At 40.6% G+C, this 20986-nt stretch overlaps 1 protein-coding gene across 1 annotated transcript in view; it reads right to left on the bottom strand.

Moving 5' to 3' along the window:
* Positions 1-12921: 12921 nt before the first annotated feature.
* Positions 12922-20986, bottom strand: part of PPM1H (protein phosphatase, Mg2+/Mn2+ dependent 1H) — a 131310-nt gene continuing 123245 nt past the window's right edge. Inside the window, exon 10 of the mRNA XM_066550185.1 lies at positions 12922-17804. Coding sequence (XP_066406282.1) covers positions 17657-17804 — 148 coding nt within the window. The 3' untranslated portion in view covers positions 12922-17656. The remainder of the gene's footprint in view (positions 17805-20986) is intronic.

Here is a 20986-nt window from a genome sequence, read left to right as displayed (position 1 = left end):
TTTATGGAAGCATCTGAGCAGTTGTTGCAGCAAGAAACTATCACTTCACATGGGCCATTAGATCAATCTACATTATGGCCTGCTTGTTAATAAAAATGATATCAGAAAATCTGTGATAAAAGCTAATTTCCTTAGATTCCTCCTTCTTTATACAGGAATGATACATTTAGTTTTAAGTGTCTGTGTTTGTGCAAACAGATTTTTCTCTTAAGCTAGTGCTGAGATTGCTCTTCCTCTCCAAGGACACTCCTATGTGTTCTGCTACAGGATAACCAGCTAAACCTAATCCCAGCCTTTTTCAATACTTGAAAGGAGCCATTTACAAATTTTTCAGGAAACAGACTGAGATTTTTTCAGCTGCCCAAAGTGAACTTGAAGCAGTGAGAGAACAGGGACTCAAACACAGTGCTACAGAGATGAGTCTGGTGTTTTGGAAGTAGTCTGAAGTTATGCCAAAAATGACTAACCTTTTCTGTGAAACCTGGATGTACTCATATGAGGAGTCTGCAGCCACCTGCCGTGGTATTGTCACCTAAACCCCAGGGCGGCACATTCACTGCATTTTTAGGCAGTATTCTGAAACCTGGTATTGAACCTGACCCAAAACATAATTTCCTGTTTGTAGTTCAGGTGTGTTGCTGTGTAATACAACTTGTTCGGCCGCCTTTGTATTTCTAGTAAGAGCCTGGAAAGCTCAGCTTGTCTTAAAAGCTACGGGAAGAAGGTGAAGGAGCAAACAATCTTCTCTATCTCACTGTCACGCTGAGGTTATCAGAAATGCCTGTTTGTGGTATCTACAAAAGAAAAGAAGGAACTGCTTGAAAAGCAACACATGTATTTATATTTTCTCCCACTCTCACCTCCCTTCTTTTATCTACTCTAACCTGAATTTGGCAAACTGCAGGATGGGTGAATTATTGCATTTATGTCAATATTTGCAAATGATGGAAAGAAACTGGAGTTCTTATACTCTTTGGCTTGATGTGACTGTTGCTTCATAAGAACATGCTTATTTATCAAGAAGTATGTAAATAAGCAGGTCCTTAAGAGCTGCACAAATTTAAGATGAAAGTATGGTCATTTTCTCCAGCAATAACTGCACTTCTTTATTGAGTTTCCATTTTGGCTGTTTTTTTCTTTCTGCATTTAAAAATAAACTTCCATTCTCCCTGAAGTGATTTAGCAGTTTGGAAAAAAGGACAGATTTTACATACACATGGAAAATAATTTTCTTAAAATGAATGCATCTATTGAGGCACTTTTTCATACCTTTGCCTGACAGACCTTATTTTCCTTTTTTTAAAAATTATTTTGACCATTCCCATGTGACCATTTTCATTAGCTTTTCCCAAAAATACGCTGTACTAGAGAGAATCCTATGCCTGTGACTGAAATCAAACCAGTTTCAAACATAAACTAATGACCTCATTTGTCTTGCATAAAATTTATGGCGTTTATTTTTGTTGGAACAGTATATAACCTTACCATGTAAGGAACATAAAACGTATCTGCTGATTCAATGTTCTTATAATTTAACCCCTTCTTCCTTTTCTGAATTTGTTTACTTCTTCCTATCAGAAGACTTCACATCCTCTGATGTTTTGTTTCTTTATGCTGACTTCTTTTGTTAAGATGAGCCCAGGCAGTGCTACAGGCTGGGGGCAGAGTGGCTGGAAAGCTGCTCAGTGGACAAGGACCTTGGGGTGCTGGTCAACAGCACCTGAACATGAACCAGTGTGTGCCCAGGTCTGACTGAGTCACCATACCTGGAAGTGTTCAAGGAATGGCTGGACATGGCACTTAGTGCTATGGTTTACTTGACAGGGTGGTGATCTGTCAAAGGTTGGACGTGATGTTGGATGTTATAGGTCTCTTCCAACCTAGATAATTCTGTGATTTTTTTTATCAACATGGTAAAGAGTCCATAGTGACTAGACTTACTCTTTTATGTTTCAAATAATGCTGGTAAAAATCTCATTTTCCCTACACCAACCCCCAATTATTAATGACTACATAGAGAAGTGTGTTGTAGGAATGGGTTCTAATAGAATCCCCATGTCACTTGAAACAGAAGGGTAAAATAAATCCATAGCCACATGCTTCTTTGTTGTTCTTTCTTACTCTAAAGCTTGTTCTGCTTTATAATGTAATTTCACTTGCTTTTTTTTTATCAATTGCTTTGCTATGTCTGAGCACTTGTAACCCGACTTTTTAAGAAAATAAGGTTTATGTGATTGTGCTAATATCCACTAATCTTTCCTTATGAACCTTGAATTCATTGGCCTATTTAATCCAAATTTGACCAACAGGAGGAAAAACTAGAAATGTTGTTTCTGAAAAAATTATGTCTTTAGCTAAACAACTTCATAAGGAAGAGAGCCTGCTAGTGGAGGCTGTCTCATCAGAGCTCAGTCTCATCAGTTACATTAAAATCCACATGAGGACATCATCCTATAGGCCCAACTCCAGAGTAAATGGCAGTGTAAGAAAAACACAGGAAACTCTAGAACTTTTAGAACTTTGTTAAACTAGTGGCATACACATATGAATCATTCTTGGTACCAGTTTTAAAGGACTACTGATCATCCCCAGCTAAGTATCTATAGAAAGCGTGCTAAAAACTAGCCTAGGGTTTCTCAGCAGTGGCACAGGATCAACATATATTCAAACAGTCTCTTTTAAAAATAAAAATTCTGCTGTTAGGAGAAAGGAGAATATATTGAGAACAAGACTGTTTCATGGCGGTTCTATTATGAAGTGCAATTTTTAAGAACATAGGGTAATTACTTTGAAGTTATGACTTTGCAAATTTTATTCTTCTGAGTAATTTCTTGAAAGCCTGCTTTTCTACCTGTGCCTATCAGTGCAGATGACAGAAGGTGATGCAACACCAGCCACAAGAAATGACTATGAATGCAATGATGGTAGCAATAGTAACAGTACAGATGAAACATGTTTCCACTAAAGGCTGAGATTTAAGTTAAATAACTCTGACTGTATTTACCACTGATGATAATGAGCAATTTAGTTCCTTTCCATAGGAAAGCAGCTGAAAGCAGGAAATACAGCATTCAGCATTTTTCTGTTACACAAATACATTCCTTCTTCTCATCTACAAGACTGTTTTTATGCCTAACTTCACATATATTCTGTACCACTTTTACACCTGTCAGTAATAGCTGTAACCCAACAGATAGTTCTTTGAATATGAGGTGGAGTCAGCACCTTTGGCCTAAAGGTAAGCAAGGGTGATCATACATCTTTGATCTCACAAACCCTCACTTGCTAGTCCCCAGCCAGTTGTGTACTGCAGTGTCATGCATTTGCACACAAGCAACTGATGATTTATATTCTCCCTATCAAAACTCCTGGTGACCTCTCCTCTCACAGGTCTATGGATGGCAACAAAGGTGCCAGTGTGGGAGTAAAAATGGAGCTTTACAAAGGATTTTCCTTGTGGTCCTGGAGCTTTAAAACTCTACTTGGAGGCTTTCTCTTACCTCTGCATTTATAAGCAATATGCTGTACACCTGACTGATAATTAACAGGTTTTTTTTTTTTGAAGACCAAATCAGGACGGAAGTTTCTGGGCCTGATCCTTTCTCTAGGAGATCTCAAATCATGTTAAAACTTCTGCAAAGGTAAACAACCCCCCACCCCACCGCTGTCCTAACTCAGTTCCATGAGCTTATTTCCAGCAACGTTCTTCGCATGGAAGGGAATATGAGCACAATATTCACTTCAGCTGCCAGAGTTAGCTCAAGTCCTTCGTACGCAGAGCAGCGTAACCCCAGCCTGTTGTCCCAGGCAGATTGGATTTGGGTTTCTGTGTCACTTCTGCTGCCAGTGCTCTGCCTGCTGTGGTGGTGGCTGGTGTCCTACAGTGGCATTTGCCCGTGCCTGTGTCCCTGCAGTGTTGGATGGGCTCACGCCGGGCCCGTGTCCCCACAGTGAGGGTGTCACCGAGCGCACACGCGCTTCCTTGCCCCAAACCCTTCCCGTGGTCCTGCACACACCACCACATGCAGTGCTGTGCTTTTGGCTCATGACTTTAATTCTCACACATAGGTTATGCCTTTCTGTGGGAAGAGTACTTGGCTGTAAGGTGTGCAGTGTTTTGACTGGAGCATTGCAAAGAGGTGCCCCTGAAATCCATCCTGTTTATGCTGTGCACTCCTTGAGCTGAACCAGGCTTTTCCTGGTCATGCCACATAATCTGAGCCCAGCAAACCCCCAAGCTGTGTCCTTTCTTAACCTGTGGGTACTTGCAAGAGACTTGCAGCAGCAGTTTTTGTTGTGTTTTGTTTGCAACCATATAAGAGCGGCTTTAATCACAGCCTTGGGCAGTCAGAGATTTCCTTCTAGTGTTTTCCAAGAGAAGTCTGCTTATGGTCTTTGTTGTTGGATCACAAGCAGGAGTGGGAGTGGGTTGATCCAGAGCTGGGGAGGTCAAGTGGCATCAAAGGAAGGGAATGTCTCTTTCCATGTCTTAATGGTAAACACATTGGCACTTGAGCACATTTGTCTGCAGATCGCTCTTGCAGTAATTAAAGACACCTTTTCATGAAAACGGTTCTTAAAAGTTCAAAGAAATGAAGGAGGACAATGTGTAAAAGAGCACCTTGTAGGGCTCATCAGTTATTAGCATTTTTTTCAAAGGTTCTGTCCTCTCACATTGTCTGTCTCTTGTTAAGCAGAAATATTTTTGTGAATGCGGTAACTGAGATTTTTTTCTTAACCAAAAAAACCAACAGCCCAAGTGAATCTGTATATTCTAGATTCTAGTCCTGGGCTGCTAGTGCTTCAGCAGTAAACAAGTCACATCATAGTTTTGATCCTGAGATGCCAATTTAGCCTTCCTTAAGAATATTAAACAAGAGAAGTCTGAGATGAACAGTACTCCAGAATATCATGTGGACTCTAGCCCCTAAGAGAGAATATCTTTTAGGTTGTTGTTTTTGTGATGAAAAATAATTGTGCTTTTAAAGTAACCTGTGACATTCATTTACATTTTTATGCCATCGTGTCAAGGATTGGAATAAGTCCGTGGTAAATTAAGGGATAGGAAAAAAAAGACAAACCATTTGCTAAGAAGCAGTCTTTTCTTCCAAAGTGTTTGTGACATCTGTGCTGTTGAGGATAGTTATTTGTAATTTTCCAGAAGAACATTTGAACTCATCCAGAATGGGATTTAAGTGGGAAGAAATACATAGCATTATTTTGGGATGGACAAAGATGCAGGTCAGTACTCTGGAGGTTTATTTTATTTTTTAGGAGACTTTTGTCATGGGTAAAAACAGTGTGAGGAAACATTTTACTGTGCTACTCATTGATTAATTTTTTTCCCTGTAGATTTGAATTTAGGTAAAGTAATACTGCATATAATTTATAAAATTCTCCTGAAGTATTTATAGTGTGCTATAGGGAACAACACAAGATTGATGGCAATCACAAGATGGAAAGAAGATGCTCAAGCTGACATAAAACCTTCTGTATTCTTCAAACATGGACTTCAGCTTTGTTTTATTTGTATGGGATTTGAGGCTTGGCTGTAGGGGTACCATTGGTCCCTCAAGCCTTTTAGTGAGATTTATAGCTGTTTGTGCATGTATTCTTAATCTCTTGACAATGTGTATAAGATTTTTGTGGAAGCTTTACATAGATCATAATTTATTCTATTGTCCTAGTCTTTTCACTTCTTAAAATTACTGTTATTTTATATTTTGAAAGTCTGAAATATTGTTTTCTGTTTTTTCCCGTGTTGTATGGAGATTAAGTGGACTTAGGTCAGATAGCATGTCACTGGGACAGCAAAATGACTATAAGCATTTATCCCCCATGGATGAAATCCCAACCTGCAGCATTTCTGTCTCTCACCTTGGAAAGTCGATTACTGAGATCTTTGTAGATGGGCTTAAAAGCTGGGCATAATCCAGTGGTGAGTGAAATGCAGAGCCATACAAATCAGTGACATTTAACCTCACCACACGTCAGTCCAGGTGGCAAGAGAAATTGGTAAGAACTGTTTCCAGCCCATTTTCCTGGTTAGCACTCCTTATCACACACCTCCCGTGTGATCTCTGTGCAGGTGCACACACTTGTGCAAACATACTTTATTCTGTATTCAAATTTTCTAGTTCAGGCAAACTTTTAAAGCACTTGAATTTCTTTTCATGCTCCTCTTAAAAACAGTTGTTATTTCTGGAGAGACAGTAGTCACCTTTCCCTTTGCCTTTCATCCTTTCTCCTCTTATTTGTATGAAGAAATTCTATCACTCAGTTGTGACATTTCAGTAGTGGATGCTACACCCATTTTAACCGAAAGCATATTCTTCTGAAATAAAACCTAAATATATTTACTTGTCAACAGATATGCTCTATAACTTCCATAAAGAGGACTGATTTATAAAAATAATAAAATATGTGAAGCGTTGAGGTGTTTCTGAAATCTGCCCTTAAAAAGAGCAAGAGCCAGCAATCCCTTGTGCCAACCTCTTTTATCTCTTGCAAAGCTATTTCTCATTTACTGTTATGCTTAACAATTCCATTTCACAGTGTGCTTTAGATTCCCAACAACAGAAAAAAAAAATTACTTAAGAAAAAACAACTTGCAAATCCAAGACCAGGCATCTGTTTCTGCACAGTTCTAAACGAAGCCTTACAATTTCTTAACTAATGAGAATCTTTTCCATGTGGAATAAATCTTTAGTTCTTAGCAGCATTAGTAATGCTAAAAAAAAAGTCTTTAAAATGGTTCAGTTGCCTACTGCCTTTGACTGTCTCAATAAGACATTGAAACAGACCTTCTGCTCTAAATTAATAAAGCCAATCACAGCCACACAAAGCCCAGAATGACCGATCATTCTTCTGGTGTCCTCACTATCTTTACTGAGGTCAGATAAATCACTTTCGAGCTGTTAAATCAATGATCATAAATTAGGGCTCTGTTTTTACAGCACCTTGTGGGAAATTCTCATGGTTAAATTAATCTAACAGCTGCAGCAATGAGCACCTCCCACAAGATCATGTCAAAAGTTCTCCCCCCATACACCACCTTTTTTAAAAAGGGGAAAAAGGACTGAATTATTTGTTTTTACCTAGCACACAAAATGGAATCCCTCCGTCTATCCCTGCTAATTCGTGTTTCAATTGTACCCAGCTGTTTAAATTGCACTGTGCAGAGATTGCCTTGATCCCCAGGTGCTGGTACTCCATCTGTGCTGTTCTGAGAGACTATTTACAGCCGAGGTTAGGCCAGTGATTGCTGGGATGGAAAACTCATTTCTCAGCCTGGCTTTTATTTACACTCTTATTAAAGATCCTTTCACTCATGTTGGAATGGCAGCTAGTGGCTGCAGTAAGCGCTTGGCACTGAGCCAAGCAGGGAAATTACCATGTTGATGAAAGATAGCCTGCTTCCATTTTAACCTTTCACTGTTCCCCCCTTTCCATCTATATTTGCATGAAGAAGGATGATTATTGAAAGAGATAGGAGGACAAAGGGATGAGAGAATCCTTGTCAACTAAGCTTTTCAAGGGATAAACCAATGGTTTGTGACCAATTTTGAAAAATCTTTACTGCCTTATTAATTTCCTACTCCTTTCTCTTAATTGCTATTAGAGTTTGTTTTCACATGAAGCAACAGAGCTGCTCATGCTCTGCTCGCATCCTTCCCCCACCGCTACCCCTGTGAACATGACCCTGGGTATGTCTGCAATGTTGAGGTTTCTACTTCATGCCCAATGCAGGTCACACAGAGCCACAGCAACACCCTCAAAGCATTTTTCTCCTACAAATATGCCTCCTGGAAATGAATCACCTCCTTGGGAGCAAGCAGCTCATTGCATACAGCAGCATGTTCTGTTACTGGGGAGGGCAAGGGGAGAGTGTCTGGGGAAGGCTGGCAGGCAATCATCACATTATGGCCCTAGATGCATTTAAAATAAAAAACAATATTTCTCCAGAAACCTCAGCACATTTGTTTTTAAGAGCAACACTGAATTGGTGAATAGCAACACAATCCACCTCAGCTGTTGCAAGACAACAAGCAATATTGTTAAGTACCAACTATAGCCCAGTACAACAAGGAGACCCTTAAAACTTCGAGTCTCTCTTCCAAGCTCTATTTGTGAGGCAGACCCTGACCTGAAGAGCAGAAGCTGTACTAGTTCTTGATTGCAGGTGAAACCATGCTTTTGTCTCTTTGCCTGTTTCCAGAGCAGAAAGAGAGACGAGTCCTTCTATTTTCCATTTTCCTGAGTGGAGGAGCAGTGACTCTGCTGAGGTTTACAAGAGTTGGTGTTCATGCTCTTGAGCCTTGTTTTAGGTGGTGTGCAAATAGCAGCATTCATCTCCTAGCTCAACAGAAAAAGAAAAAGAAAAAAAGGGAAAAGGGAAAAAGGAAAAGGAAAAAAAACAAGAAAGGAGGTTATATCCTGAGAGATTTATCCCTTTACTTAGATATTCATCTGCTCTTTAGCCATTGCTCAACCTTGAAGATCCTCACAAGATGTAGGCTCAACTCATCACCCAGTAGGCTCGCTCTACCAGGATACATTAAGAAAAAATTTCAGGCCTTGGTTTTACAAAAACTGTACAAAATAAAATAAATTACCAGGAGCCTGCTGGTTGTCCAGTGCAGGTGCTTCACTGGCCCAAGCTGTCTGACAGCCATTGTCTGCTGCATTCCCAGTACGTGTGGAGAGATGCAGCTTTTTAGTACAAGATAGCTGTGGAATCCTCCAAAGAACAAACAAAACTGAGTTGTTCAATTTTTAAAACTCAATTTTGTCTCCATTGAGTATGAGGTGCCTGGAGAAGTGGATGTCTTATTAGCTGCTGCTTAAAGTTAGTTATTAATTTTTCCTATATTTCCATATACATATATGTACATATATGTGTGTGTATGTGTATAACTACATATATATAATTATGTATGTTCAGTTTTTATTTCTACAAAAGCTTATTTATTAGAACTCTGTCTGTGGCATATAGCTCAGGACTCCAGGTTTGTTGGGTGTGTTTTTCCCATTTTCTAATTGACTGAGTACCCAAGTCCTCGGCTACTAGCTTTCCTAATGAAGCCAGCACCAGGGAAACCTTGCAGGAAAAGAATCACTGGGAAATTTTTTATAACAATAAATATTTTTCTTTTTTTCCCTTTTTTTTTTTTTTGGCACTAAACAAAGTTTCACTAAAACACCATTCTTAAAAAATGTAACCACAGCAGGATTTACCATCTCAGCATTGTGATTTATATTTTTCCCATTCACAAAATACTTATATGTCTGGACATGAAACTGAGTTTGAAGGTTGTGTTTTGATCCTTGTCTGGTTCATTTAAACTGCTTTATGCTGGTGCTCAAGCAGAGAAGGAGTAAGAATGATGTTCCAGATCTTTTAACATATTCCAAATTCCCAGATGTAAAATTCAATTGCATGAGTCCTGGCAAAAATCAAGCTCTAAAAGAGGGCACAAAGACCAAAAAAGTAAATATTTTTTGAATTGGGAGCATAGTGAACACAATCCTCAGAAAATACAGCATAAGAATTTTGTATTAGGAGCTTGTTCATGGAGTACCTTGATCTCAGCTAGATGAGATGCAGTTGACATTTGGCAGACAAAGCTCTAGGGAAAGCTGGCGGATGTTAAGAAATAAGACATTTGGTGCAATTAGCTGTGGTACCAACCCAGGAATGAAAGTAAACAGGCACAACATGGGAACAAGAGGATTTTTCAGAATTAAGGGCTAAACAGCTCATGGCTCCAGGAATCCCCTGCTCTTTGTACATTCCTTGGCAATTCCCTCTTTAAATAACTGATTTGTCTGCTTCTAGATCCTGGATAACTGCAACTGGGTTTGGCTTCTCCCTGTCTCCCCTTGCCCATCCCAGAATGTGCTGTGATACTGCACTGTAAACAGCTGCCTCAGCCCACATCTGCCACAAAGGGCTGCAGGATTAAAAATTAAACTAATACACATTTAAGAGATCTGGATGGGCAGGGTCAGTCTAAATTCTGAACAGACTGAAATGACTGCAGGGCTGTCAGCTGCTTTTACATCCTTGAGCTTTATTGAATATTATACTGGGCAGAGAAATGGTCTCTCTTTAGGAACAGTTTGTGCTATTTCATAAGGTGACTGCCTAGTAATTTGTCTTCCACAGTAACTCTCATGGGAAAGCAGGATCTTTCCTTGTAGTTTTACTCATGGATATGTTGCAGACTTTCCATATTCTTAAGTCTTACCCTTTTAAAGCAAAAATAGCAAAATTTCAGGTTTCTTTGCTTAGTCCCCAGAAAGCTGTAGCAATTACAGAAATGCACAATGACTATCATATGAGAAGCTAAATGCTCCACCTGAGCTTGCATGACAGCCTTTGGATTCTCCAGACAGCCCTTTATTTGCCAAAAAGGAGTAGTTTTCCTGGAGAATAACTGAGCCAAAGAACTGGGGTAACAATGGTCAAAAAGTTGAGCCTTCTAAAACCAACCTAAAGACCATTAAAGTTTCCCCTTTCAAACTGGAGGATTAAAATATTACAGGCATGTAAGCACTAATTTAGAGATAATGAGCAATATTAGAATAATGAAGAAACCATTTCCCCTTCTATGAGTCTTCCCTTTAGGCAGCAGCATCCCTGCATTGCTGGTGATGTTCTCGCTGTCAGCACCTGCAGGAAGCAAGTGGTGGGAGGAGGTGGATGGCCAGGGACTCAGTGGCTCATCTCAAACAGCAGTCAACTACTCCAAAATATTTTAAATCTGAGAGGGGCACAGTAAGGAGAGGAAAGGAAGGAAAAATACCACCCCATAGCATAAATAAACCCAGAAGATGCTCTGTTGGAGTCCAGTCTGTTGGGAAAGTCCTTGAATTACCACAGACGAGCAGAACCAACAGACTTGTAAATCCAGGGATGACTGAGAAGCTCACAGAAAACACCAGAAAACACCATTACAGCTGGTTGTTTGCCATCTTGACAGAGGAACTCTGTGAGGGATTGATTCCTGTCGCTTGAGGGAATAAATGCTTGTGGTCAAGATGAGGGATACTTTGACTCTTCAGAGGCTGAGAAATTATTCACTAAAACACATAAGAACATAATTCTAGTATTGGATGGCCTCAAATTCATGAAGGTTGAGAGATCTTATCTATCTATACATCAAAATAATCAGTCTTAAATTAGCTACAGTAAATATCTAATTATTTCTTCTGCTACAGCCACCTCCCTCTTCCCTTAACATTTTGTGACAGAGTGTCGTGGACTATTGCTACAGCTTCAAATTTATGATTAATTATTCTTAATTTATTAAGAGTCTCCAACTAATGTGTCTTTATCTACCTGTAGACACATTTTGTCTACCTCCATCAAACTCCTTTGTAACAATCTCACCCTCAAAGCACCATTTCCCCTGAAATGTTTTTACATCCCCAAAAAGTTATGGCATCCTTTGTTTTGCAAAATGGAGGATTTTTTAAAACAACCTTCATCCTTCCTCTTAACAAGAACAGGATGTGAAAAAGCCTTGACTGATATAAGCCTTCCTGGAAAGCGTGAGAGAAAGTCCAGAATCAGTAAAAGCCACTGTGTAAAAGCATAAAGAAGTCAACTTTCTGTGAAAGTACATTGCTTTACCAGGATACATTAAGAAGAAACTGGTTTTACAGAAACTGTACAAAATACAATAAATTACTGGGATTGTTCCCTTATGTCACTTTAGTTAACTGGGCACATCATTAGAATACATGAATGGATTATTTGGCAAAGCACTTGACTTATTGCCTACATGAATTACAGAAACTGATGTCCAAATTTTAAGAGTTGTGTGAATCGCCTAAAAAAATTAAAATAAGAAGCCTTACTTGATCTACAAGCTTATAGAATTTATGGCATAGGAAATGCAAAAGGATGATGTGGAATAAGGTCCTTTAGGTTCAGTTGGTGTGCAACAGTTCCCTGTCACTGCATGCTACCAGCACTTATTATTCAGCTGACACAAGCAAGCCAGGCAAAGCTGTGCTGAAGTTTTATTTGCACAGCAATTTTAAACTTGACACTGAGGTCAGACTGCAGTAATAAACTGTAGGACTTAAGGGAAGAGTAGTGAAGCAAGAGTGAGAGAAAGTAACACATTGCCTCTCTCTGCACTCTCCGCTGTGCTCAGTGGATAATACAATGGGCAGGTGCAGCATTTAAAAACCACAGTAGCACTAGAACAGATGTTTTCAGTGCTCTTCTACTAACCATGAGGTGAAAGAGGAAGCAGGAGAACCACTTGTGCTACAATGCAATATTTCAAAATATAATGAGTAGGTACATGCCCAGCTCTCATTGTCTTGCTGGCAACCCACTGCCCATGGCTGTGCTGGCACAGGGCAAGGCGGGTGCCAGTTCCTGCACCTTCAGTACCTGCAAAAGCACCTTTGGTTACTAAATAACCTTGAGAGCTTGCTTCAGTGTAACCCACAAATTCACCCTTACTCGAACATAAACTCAGAGCAGAGTTTAAGACAGTGATTCCCAAGGAACTGAGGATGAGGGAAAACTTCCTCCAACTATGCTGTCACTTCCAAAATTACATCCAATGCCTCAGAGAGCTGGTACTGGATCACTGTGCACAGCTCTTCACTGAGTCAGAACATGGCAACTGGCAGTCTGAGTGATGAATCGTGATCTGATGGCAGCACAAAGCTCTCACAGCGACCCCACAGCTGAACTCTTCCAGATCAACCCATCCACTAATCCACCTCAAAGGAATTCACTTCCCTAACTCAAGAGTCAGACCTTTTGTCAGTGAGTCATCAATTCCCTTGTAAAGCAGTGTGCTACTTGTCCGCATTGCACAATTAGTAATACACATAAAGAGACTCAGGGAATGTTCATGACAAAGGCAGAATAAAAATGACTATACATCTAGATGGATTATATAATATATAATTTAAAATTTTATTTTAAAACTTTGCACATACACTTCTTCAGTATCCTCCTCTTTTGTTCATTGCACTGAAAAGTTTCAAAAAACACAAAATATATCCCTTTACTAAACATTTTTTGTTCTTAGGTTACAAAAAGATTAACATTTCACAGTCACAAAGCAGAAGTACATTGGTCCAAAACATCTTCCTCCAGCAGGTCCTTCCTTTCTTCAGGACATATAAACCCTAGACAGTTGTACAGATCTCAAGATATTAAGTGAGATGCTCATTGAAGGAAAGATAAATGTGGCAAGTATTAAAAAAAACAAAATTTGACACCTATGAAAGAACATCAACAGCAATGGATTAAAAAAAAAGAGGAAAACAGAATGAGCATGGAGGTGGAGAAGGGCATCCTCCTTCAAGTACATTACAGGTAGAAATACAGCAGCACAGTCACAGCATCATTTAGTCACTCTCTCTATGACAGCCACATCACTGAGTCTTCATCTAGGACACATGGAGGAAAACTACTTACATACCTAAAATGTCTGAGAGGAACAACAGTTTCACACAGTTTGCCATTCATGTTTGATAGAAAAATGCTGAAAGTATTAGTACATAAAATGTAAAATAAAAGGAAAACACCAAGGCTGGAAGAAACACAGCAGATTTGCTTGAAGCATGTAGTGTTCTTTATAAACCTAGAAGAAGTTCAGAGCCAAAATCTGCCCAAACATCAAGAGCAGTTCTTCAGAAACATCCTGGAGGGACAGAGCTGACAGTACCTCACAAAACTTCTTGTCATATTTCTACACAGAAGTAACTGCAAATGGAAATCCACTATTAACAGCAGATTCTGACCATTTTTCATTTAGTCTGTTAGCCCTGTTGTTTCTTAGAATGTATTAAAAAAAAAAATCTCCAGTGTGAGGCCACTAAACAGCAGCCCTCTCAGACAATACACTTTTGTGTTCATGAAGGAAGCATTATTGTCTTAATGCACCAAAAAATGATTGTGTGTTACATAATCTGGTGTAAATTAAATTTCTAACCACCTTCTTAATAAAATTAAAGAAAGAAAATTTTAGCCTGTAGTGCAAGAGAAAAACATCTGAAATGGCTGTTCTACTTTCTGCAAGAGTATTTCTGGGAGAATGGTAAAAGCTTCTTGGCTTTGAGTTTCTAGAAATGGGACTGGACTCGGCAGCAGAAGACAGTGCAGCTAACAGAACTCCTTTACTGGCACCTTTCCTTGCCATTATCCAAGAAGGGACAAGAATTTGCCCAACTTTCTAAGCACAGGCAAGGCAGAGCACTGTGTGCAATAGCAATATGAATGCAGATGTAACTGGGACTGAGGTTCCTTGCTGCTAAGGCTGTAACAGTTTTGGATACTGAGGGAACTTGACTGGCAAAAAGCCAGAGCACTGCCAGCATCAGGCAGTAGCTAAGATGACATGCCAGGGATCTAAAATTTGGACTTAGTGCCTAACTTGCTCCAGTTTGAGGACACAAGCTGTCTGCTCCTAACTTAGGAGCCTCACTGAGCCCTAGAGCAGCTGCAAGTCTGAACATGGCAGTAGCCATCCTGCATCTGAAAAATGGCATTGTGCACCAGGAATCCTCCCTGCCATCAGTCTTTCCTAATGCTGTGTGATGCAAAGTAATTCAGCCTTTAAAGGGAATTGGAAGTGCTTTTAATTTTTCTTGCTTCTCTTCAATAAGAATACCTCCCCAATAAATGACTTCTGCCTTCTGTTTCTGTGAGCCTTAGGTGTTTATATGTATTAATACCATGCCTTGAAGCAGAGCACCAGACCCCAGCTCAGGTATGCAAGAACCTCCTACTGAAAGCAGGTAAAAGTGAAAGCCCAAGTACTAATGCATGGATCAGAGATGTGCCAGGCACTCCAGGGAGGCAAGCACCTAAATATGTAACAGGTACTTTCCAAAAAAGCAAAACAAAAAGCGTCACGGCATAGTTTCAGTCATATACATCTGAGAATAAAATCTTTTATTAAAGTTCTCAGAATCATTAATTGATACTAATTGTTGATACTGTATTTCTGCCCTTTCTGGGAGAGGGGCTGACAATGAATGTAACTCAACCTGGGCCCAGCTGCTGCAGAGAAGCTCCTGACTGACGGCAATGCCTCAGATGAACAACAAACACTGTGCAGGCTGATTCACCAGCACAACAGATCATGCTCTGAGAAGTCACCTGCCAGTTTGCTCCCACCAAGACATGCAGTCTGCTAACCCATCTCTTCAGGGGCACATTTAAAAATACCCCTGAATGAGAAGGTGCCTTTTCCATTGCCATTGAAATGTCACTTTCAAATTTTGGCAAACGCTACACTGGAAATCTATTTCCATCACATTGGTGGAACTCAGTGGTTTTATAGCAACTGGTATGTGTGTTGACACCATGTTACCAAATGAAGACCAGCAGTGCATCAACACTGAAATATTTGATCGGGGCTTGTAGTTGGTACCAGCAAGCACCAGCGTCTTTGCTGTTTGCTTTGTCAGCACTAATTTGTCAAAGAAGATCTGAATTGCTAGAGGACTGCACAATTGCATTTGTGAGGAGACAACAGGAGTTACACAGAGCATGAAAAGCATGTTTATAAGTTTATTAGGCCAAAAAGAAAGTGCAAGAGAAGATCTCTTGCTTAAACTTTAAAACGTATGAGGGGCCAAGTGAAAAATATTCTAGACTCCAAGCCTCTCTTTTCACCCAGATGCACACAGAAAAAAAGATAAAGAGAAAAAATCAGGAAAAAAGCACAAAAAGACATAATCAGATATGCCATTGATTTATGCTGAAGCTCTAGAATGTAAAACATCCATGTTCTGTACAGCTTTATCACATGAGGCACTGGGGAACTCATAGAACAGTTTTCAGGCCAGAATCACGCAGCTTGCTGCAATGTTTGAGCTGTTCCACTCTCCACATTGCCTGCTTTCATCCTGAAATTCTTCTGGGTCTAGAGATTTGCAGCAAGAGTAGTTTAAATCCACCAAACTGTGCTTCCAGATGCAGTCAAGTCCAGCATCTGGGCAGCTGCACTGCACTTGGGCTGCGCCGTGTTTCCACAGCACATCATAAATTACAGAACTGGCAAGCCCTGGGCCACACCTGCTCAGGAGAAAGCCCTGCAAAGGGCACAGCATCTCCTTCTCTTTTGGAAAGGCCACAATGTTTGTGAGCTCCCTAGTCAATGCCCTACAGTGATGTCAGCTCCCTGTCTTTGTTCTTATTGAAGAAGTACAAACCAGATGAACAGCTCCACACCAATGTGGTCTGGGCACAAATCAGGTGGAAGCTGGTTCTCCAGCCCATATACCTGCCTGTATGCTAGAACTTTCTGATTTTGTTTTCTCTTTAATTCCTGTCAGTGAAGTAAGAGAGCTGCCTGCGTGGACTAGGCTGATAGGTTACACTGCAGACTTGCTCACTTGTTTCTCTCCTGGACTACTGCTTTCATGTCAAAAATGTTTACACAGATTTTCTTTATTTGAATTATCACTGCTAAGAAAAGAGCTGAAGCAAGTCAAGGGCTTGTATCTACCACAGTCATCTTGTGATCCTTGAGTAGGGTTGAGTACAATTCTCAATGCCAAGAGGACAGAAAGTTTTAAGCTGTCCCTTTCTGATCACCGCAGTCAAGCAGGCGAAGGTGTACTGAATAATAAATGAGGCAGGAAGAACTGAAACATCTTTGAAATAGATCACTATCTGTGTATCCAAATTGCTCATTAGAACATTACCACTACTCCAAATAGAAGTCCAACTGAAAACACACTCAGGAGCCCAAACAAATTTACTAAATCTCAACTGATGGAAAAATTTTATGGTCAGGGATCCTTTCAACAGGATAAAGCAGGCAGAACCACTCAATGAATATAAATCTCTGATCCCAAAGAAACCCCAGCCTCCAGGTAAACATCACAAAAAGCTGAGTTTGCATGCTCTGTATAATCATGGTATACACACAACAAGAAATCTTGACAAGTAACTCCTTACCCCAGAATAAATTCTGCCATACAGGACTGTGACCTATTTCTCCTGGAAAACTTTGCAGGTGACTGCTTTTAGCTGCAGTAAACAGGCATAGTTACACTGAAACCAATTTCAGTTTTCCTACTAAAATACAGGAGGTATAGTCTACTGAAGAAGAGACAGGAGAGGAAAATGGGGGCTCAAAGGATTACACAAGTTTGAAGTTGCCCATAGATAAGTCATGAATACAACTTCCTGAAAGAAAACTCTTGAGTCTCATATATGTATATCTATATTCTTAAATGAGATGTGACCCAAGCCCCTTCTGAATATTTGGGGGTAGATTTCAGGAGCCTTCTTGGCTTCTGATACCCACTTCTACTTTCACAACTGAAATGGCTCTTCCAAGCTACATGGTAAACTGAGAAAAAAATTAATTCCCCACCCCACCTAGAGGGATGACAGAATTCATAATATGCTAGCAGCATTTAAATCCCATTCCTGTTAAGCACCAAAACCACTTCTGTAGGGAAATTGGAATCTTAAGGGTTATCTTTAATCATATACAGTATATGTGCAGAACCCTACCTTTTGGGCAGAAAAACACCCTCCAGCATTAGTTTTGACTAGATTACTGGAAGTGTCCTGGTCAGACCACCAAAAACCTCTTGTCTCTTACAGGCCCTTCCCAAAAAGTTCCCCATCCTGTAACCACTCTTGGTGCTCCTTTCAGGACTGCTTGTTGCCGTGGATCAGAGGGATGACGTAGACGGAGATGTCGTCCCCGGAGCCCAGCCTGTCGTTGGATATCCGCCAGCCCCGGTCCTTCAGCACGCCCCGCGCCCGCATCACCAGGTCCTGCGCCGCCAGCGTGTACCTGCGGAGAAGGCACAGTGCAGCCAGGGAGGGTGGTCTCCGTGAGCACGCTGGGCTTGCACAGCCTGCTGCCTGCCAGATTTGATGGTGTGACCTACCAAGACATGCTTCCCAGTGTTTTAGAAGCAGGCAGGAGAAACACAAACCATGGCATATGCACAAAGCAACTCCTTCCAGTTCAGTGACAGTTCCCGAGTAAGAATGTAAAGCTATTTGACAGGCGCCACTTGATCAAAAGCCACTGGCTGTTCTAAGTGCCCGGCTTCACCCAGCTTCAGAAAAATATTAAACATGCTTGCCTTAACAAATTGGCTTTCTAGTAGCAGTCTGAAAAATTGAGGACCCCAAAAACACTACTTGTTGAAAACTACAGACTTGTTCACAGACACCCCTGAAGGTAAACATGGCTCAACTATTTCAGAAATGAGCTATAACGAAGAAAGCAATTTGAAAGCAAGTAATAGAGCATAAAAATAAAATCCAAATTTCACTTTAGGACTAACTTGTCTGTTTTCCTGACCATAGGAATGACTTTTAAATATCTTTTATTCTGAAATGGAAAAGGAAACTTACAGTTAATATGATCAGATTAACAGAGTCCCACAGTTCTTTCACATTTATGAGTTCAGTGAAAACTGCATGAATGTGAGTGGTCAAGTGCTTAATTTAGTGAAATACCAAGTTTCACATTGCTTCAAAACTTCCAGCCTGTGCTGGGCTGAGTGGCATTGGATTTATGGGAGTTATTTTTCTGTCCTGAAAAACTACTACATGCTGCTTGGGGGCAGAAGGGTGCCAGAGTCCAAAAGGTGCATAGACAGTGCTCTCATGTTCTCCCTTACTGCTTTACCTGCTGTTACTACATCAACACATCTGTGTACTCACTTAGAAGTTTCCTCTGAAAGAAATCTCATTATGGGTGAACAGCTACTGTCATGTGTTTTACTTTGTCAGCCCAACACCTGGCCAAGAGGTTTTGAATTTGATTGGGTGGAGGCAAGCTTCTCTGTGATTTGATAGTTAAAATTAACTGAATAGTTTAAAGAGTGACAAGAAAAAAACCCAGTCTGCATGGTTTTTATTAAAAGTGTAAGTATCAACCTCTAGGATGATGCAGGGCTCCATGAAGGCAGACACACAGGCCTCCAGAACTAAAGCACACCTCTGTGTTTCAAAAACCAGAAAGGACAAGAAGGGTTTGCATTTCAATACCTTCTAGGGAGGATCCTTGACCAGAAATTATCTGCCTAGATCTCATCTGTAGAAAGGGAAAGAACAATATCTCTGTTGATCAGAAGCACTGTGTGTGTGAGTTTAGGTTTATCAATCACCCAGGATTCTTCTAACCTTAGAACTTTTCACCGTAGAATTCCTTATTAAGTTGTAATTTCCATCATAGAGACTTTACTCAGTCTCTGGGGGTAAAAGAAGAAAAAAAACCCCAGTCATGTTTTGTGCCTAGAGTTTTGATGCCTTGAACTTCGAGGACTCCTTTGAATCAAGAGTTGATATATTTGCTCTACTAGAAAGATTTCTTCAATGCAAATGAACCAACGCTTGACTACTCAAAAGGTTTGATGACAAATTCAAGTAATGTTGTACAGCTGCGATGCACCCACTGTTCCTGATGGTACTGAGAGATAAAATTTCCAGGTCTCACTAGTTTTGACAAATGAATTACTTTAGCAGTAAAAGAAGGGCCCAAAGACATAAAATCTAACACACACGCTTGCATACACACATGCACTGCCCGCATGCTCTGAGATCAGTCTGTGCCACAACCTCGAGCTAGAACATCAGGATGTAAGAAGAAGCACTGCCCTTACTGTCCCAATGCAACATGAATTGTCTTTTCTAAGGGAAAAAACCCAAATATACATACTTGCACTCCTCAGTTCTCAAATCAGATGCAGGGATAAGGAACAAAAGGACTCCACGTGGCAAGCAAGAAACTGAAGTATTTATTCACAGCACACTGGAATGGGATCCCAATATTACCAGGTGGAACGTGCCTGGGCTCTTCTGGCCCTTGTTGCTTGACCAGAGGCGGCAACTGTGGTGTTTTCACCTCAGAGACACCCCTGGCTGGCTGGATGTTGCAGCTGACACTTGGAACAAGTCCAGGCAAGCAGGAATTCAGTTTTTACCTCTAATGGGAAGGCTTTAGGTGAGGTGAAGAGGAAAAGGAGACAGATTCTGCCGGAGGGTTAATCCAGAGTTTTATCCCACGGTCACAGATCTCCAAATCTTGGTAACAGCTCCAACAAAATGCTGACTGCATGGTCTCAGTGTCCTTTTAAGCCCAGGGAAAGGGCGAGGGGAAGGGGTAGGTGTGCCACCAACCAGGTGGGACGGGGGGAAGACTCAGGGGACAATGACACCTGGACTGGCCAATGACCCCAGGGCTGAGGGGCATCTTTTGAACTTCACCAATCACACGACGCCCTTGCTGGAATGCTAAGATTGACGGACAGCACTTAGCAAGGGGGCAAGAGGGAGGGGAAGGGAGAGGTTGGCACACCTGGGAAACTGGGAAAGGTGAAACAGGATATTGCTTCACACTGCAACGACAGCATGTCTGATGCTGAGTGAATTTTGGCAAGAACATATTTCCCAAAGATTTCTCAGCTATTGTCAGAATTTAAGAAAGAAACACCCATCATTCTGCAAGAAAACTTTGCCTTCCTGCTTTTTCTAATTAACAAGGACTCTCCACATCTAAGGAGTACAAAGGAGTGAGTATTGCTTTTGATTGTATTTGGCTTTTGCTGCTGAATGTTTGGAGAGGGGAAGATAAAAAAAAGGAATTTTAATAAACACGAAATTCTCTTGTGGACAAACTGTGAAATACTCAAGAAAACCAGCACAATGAAGCCAAGAAAAAAGGAACAGGTGAAGGCAGAAGTGAAGTAAAGTATTCCTCTCCTGTGTAGAGCTGAATTGAAGCAAAGCTGTTCAACTTGGCACTAGAAGAGATAGGGTGAGTCTCTTGTACCTGGAGATGAATAGTAGCTGCAGTCCATTACTGAATGTTTTATTCTCCAGTGCTATGAAATTGGGATTCAGCTGTCGAGATAGCATTAGAGAACTGCTGAAGTAGTTCTAAAGTATCCACTTCCTCCTAATGAATAGCCTAGCTGGAATACAACTTTTGTGTTTTAAGAATAAATATATGGAGGTTTT

Source organism: Molothrus aeneus, chromosome 5 (assembly GCF_037042795.1).
Source record: "Molothrus aeneus isolate 106 chromosome 5, BPBGC_Maene_1.0, whole genome shotgun sequence".
In the NCBI taxonomy this organism is placed as follows: domain Eukaryota; kingdom Metazoa; phylum Chordata; class Aves; order Passeriformes; family Icteridae; genus Molothrus; species Molothrus aeneus.
The sequence above is the reverse complement of the archived record's forward strand: the minus strand, read 5'-3'. Positions and strand labels throughout refer to the sequence as shown.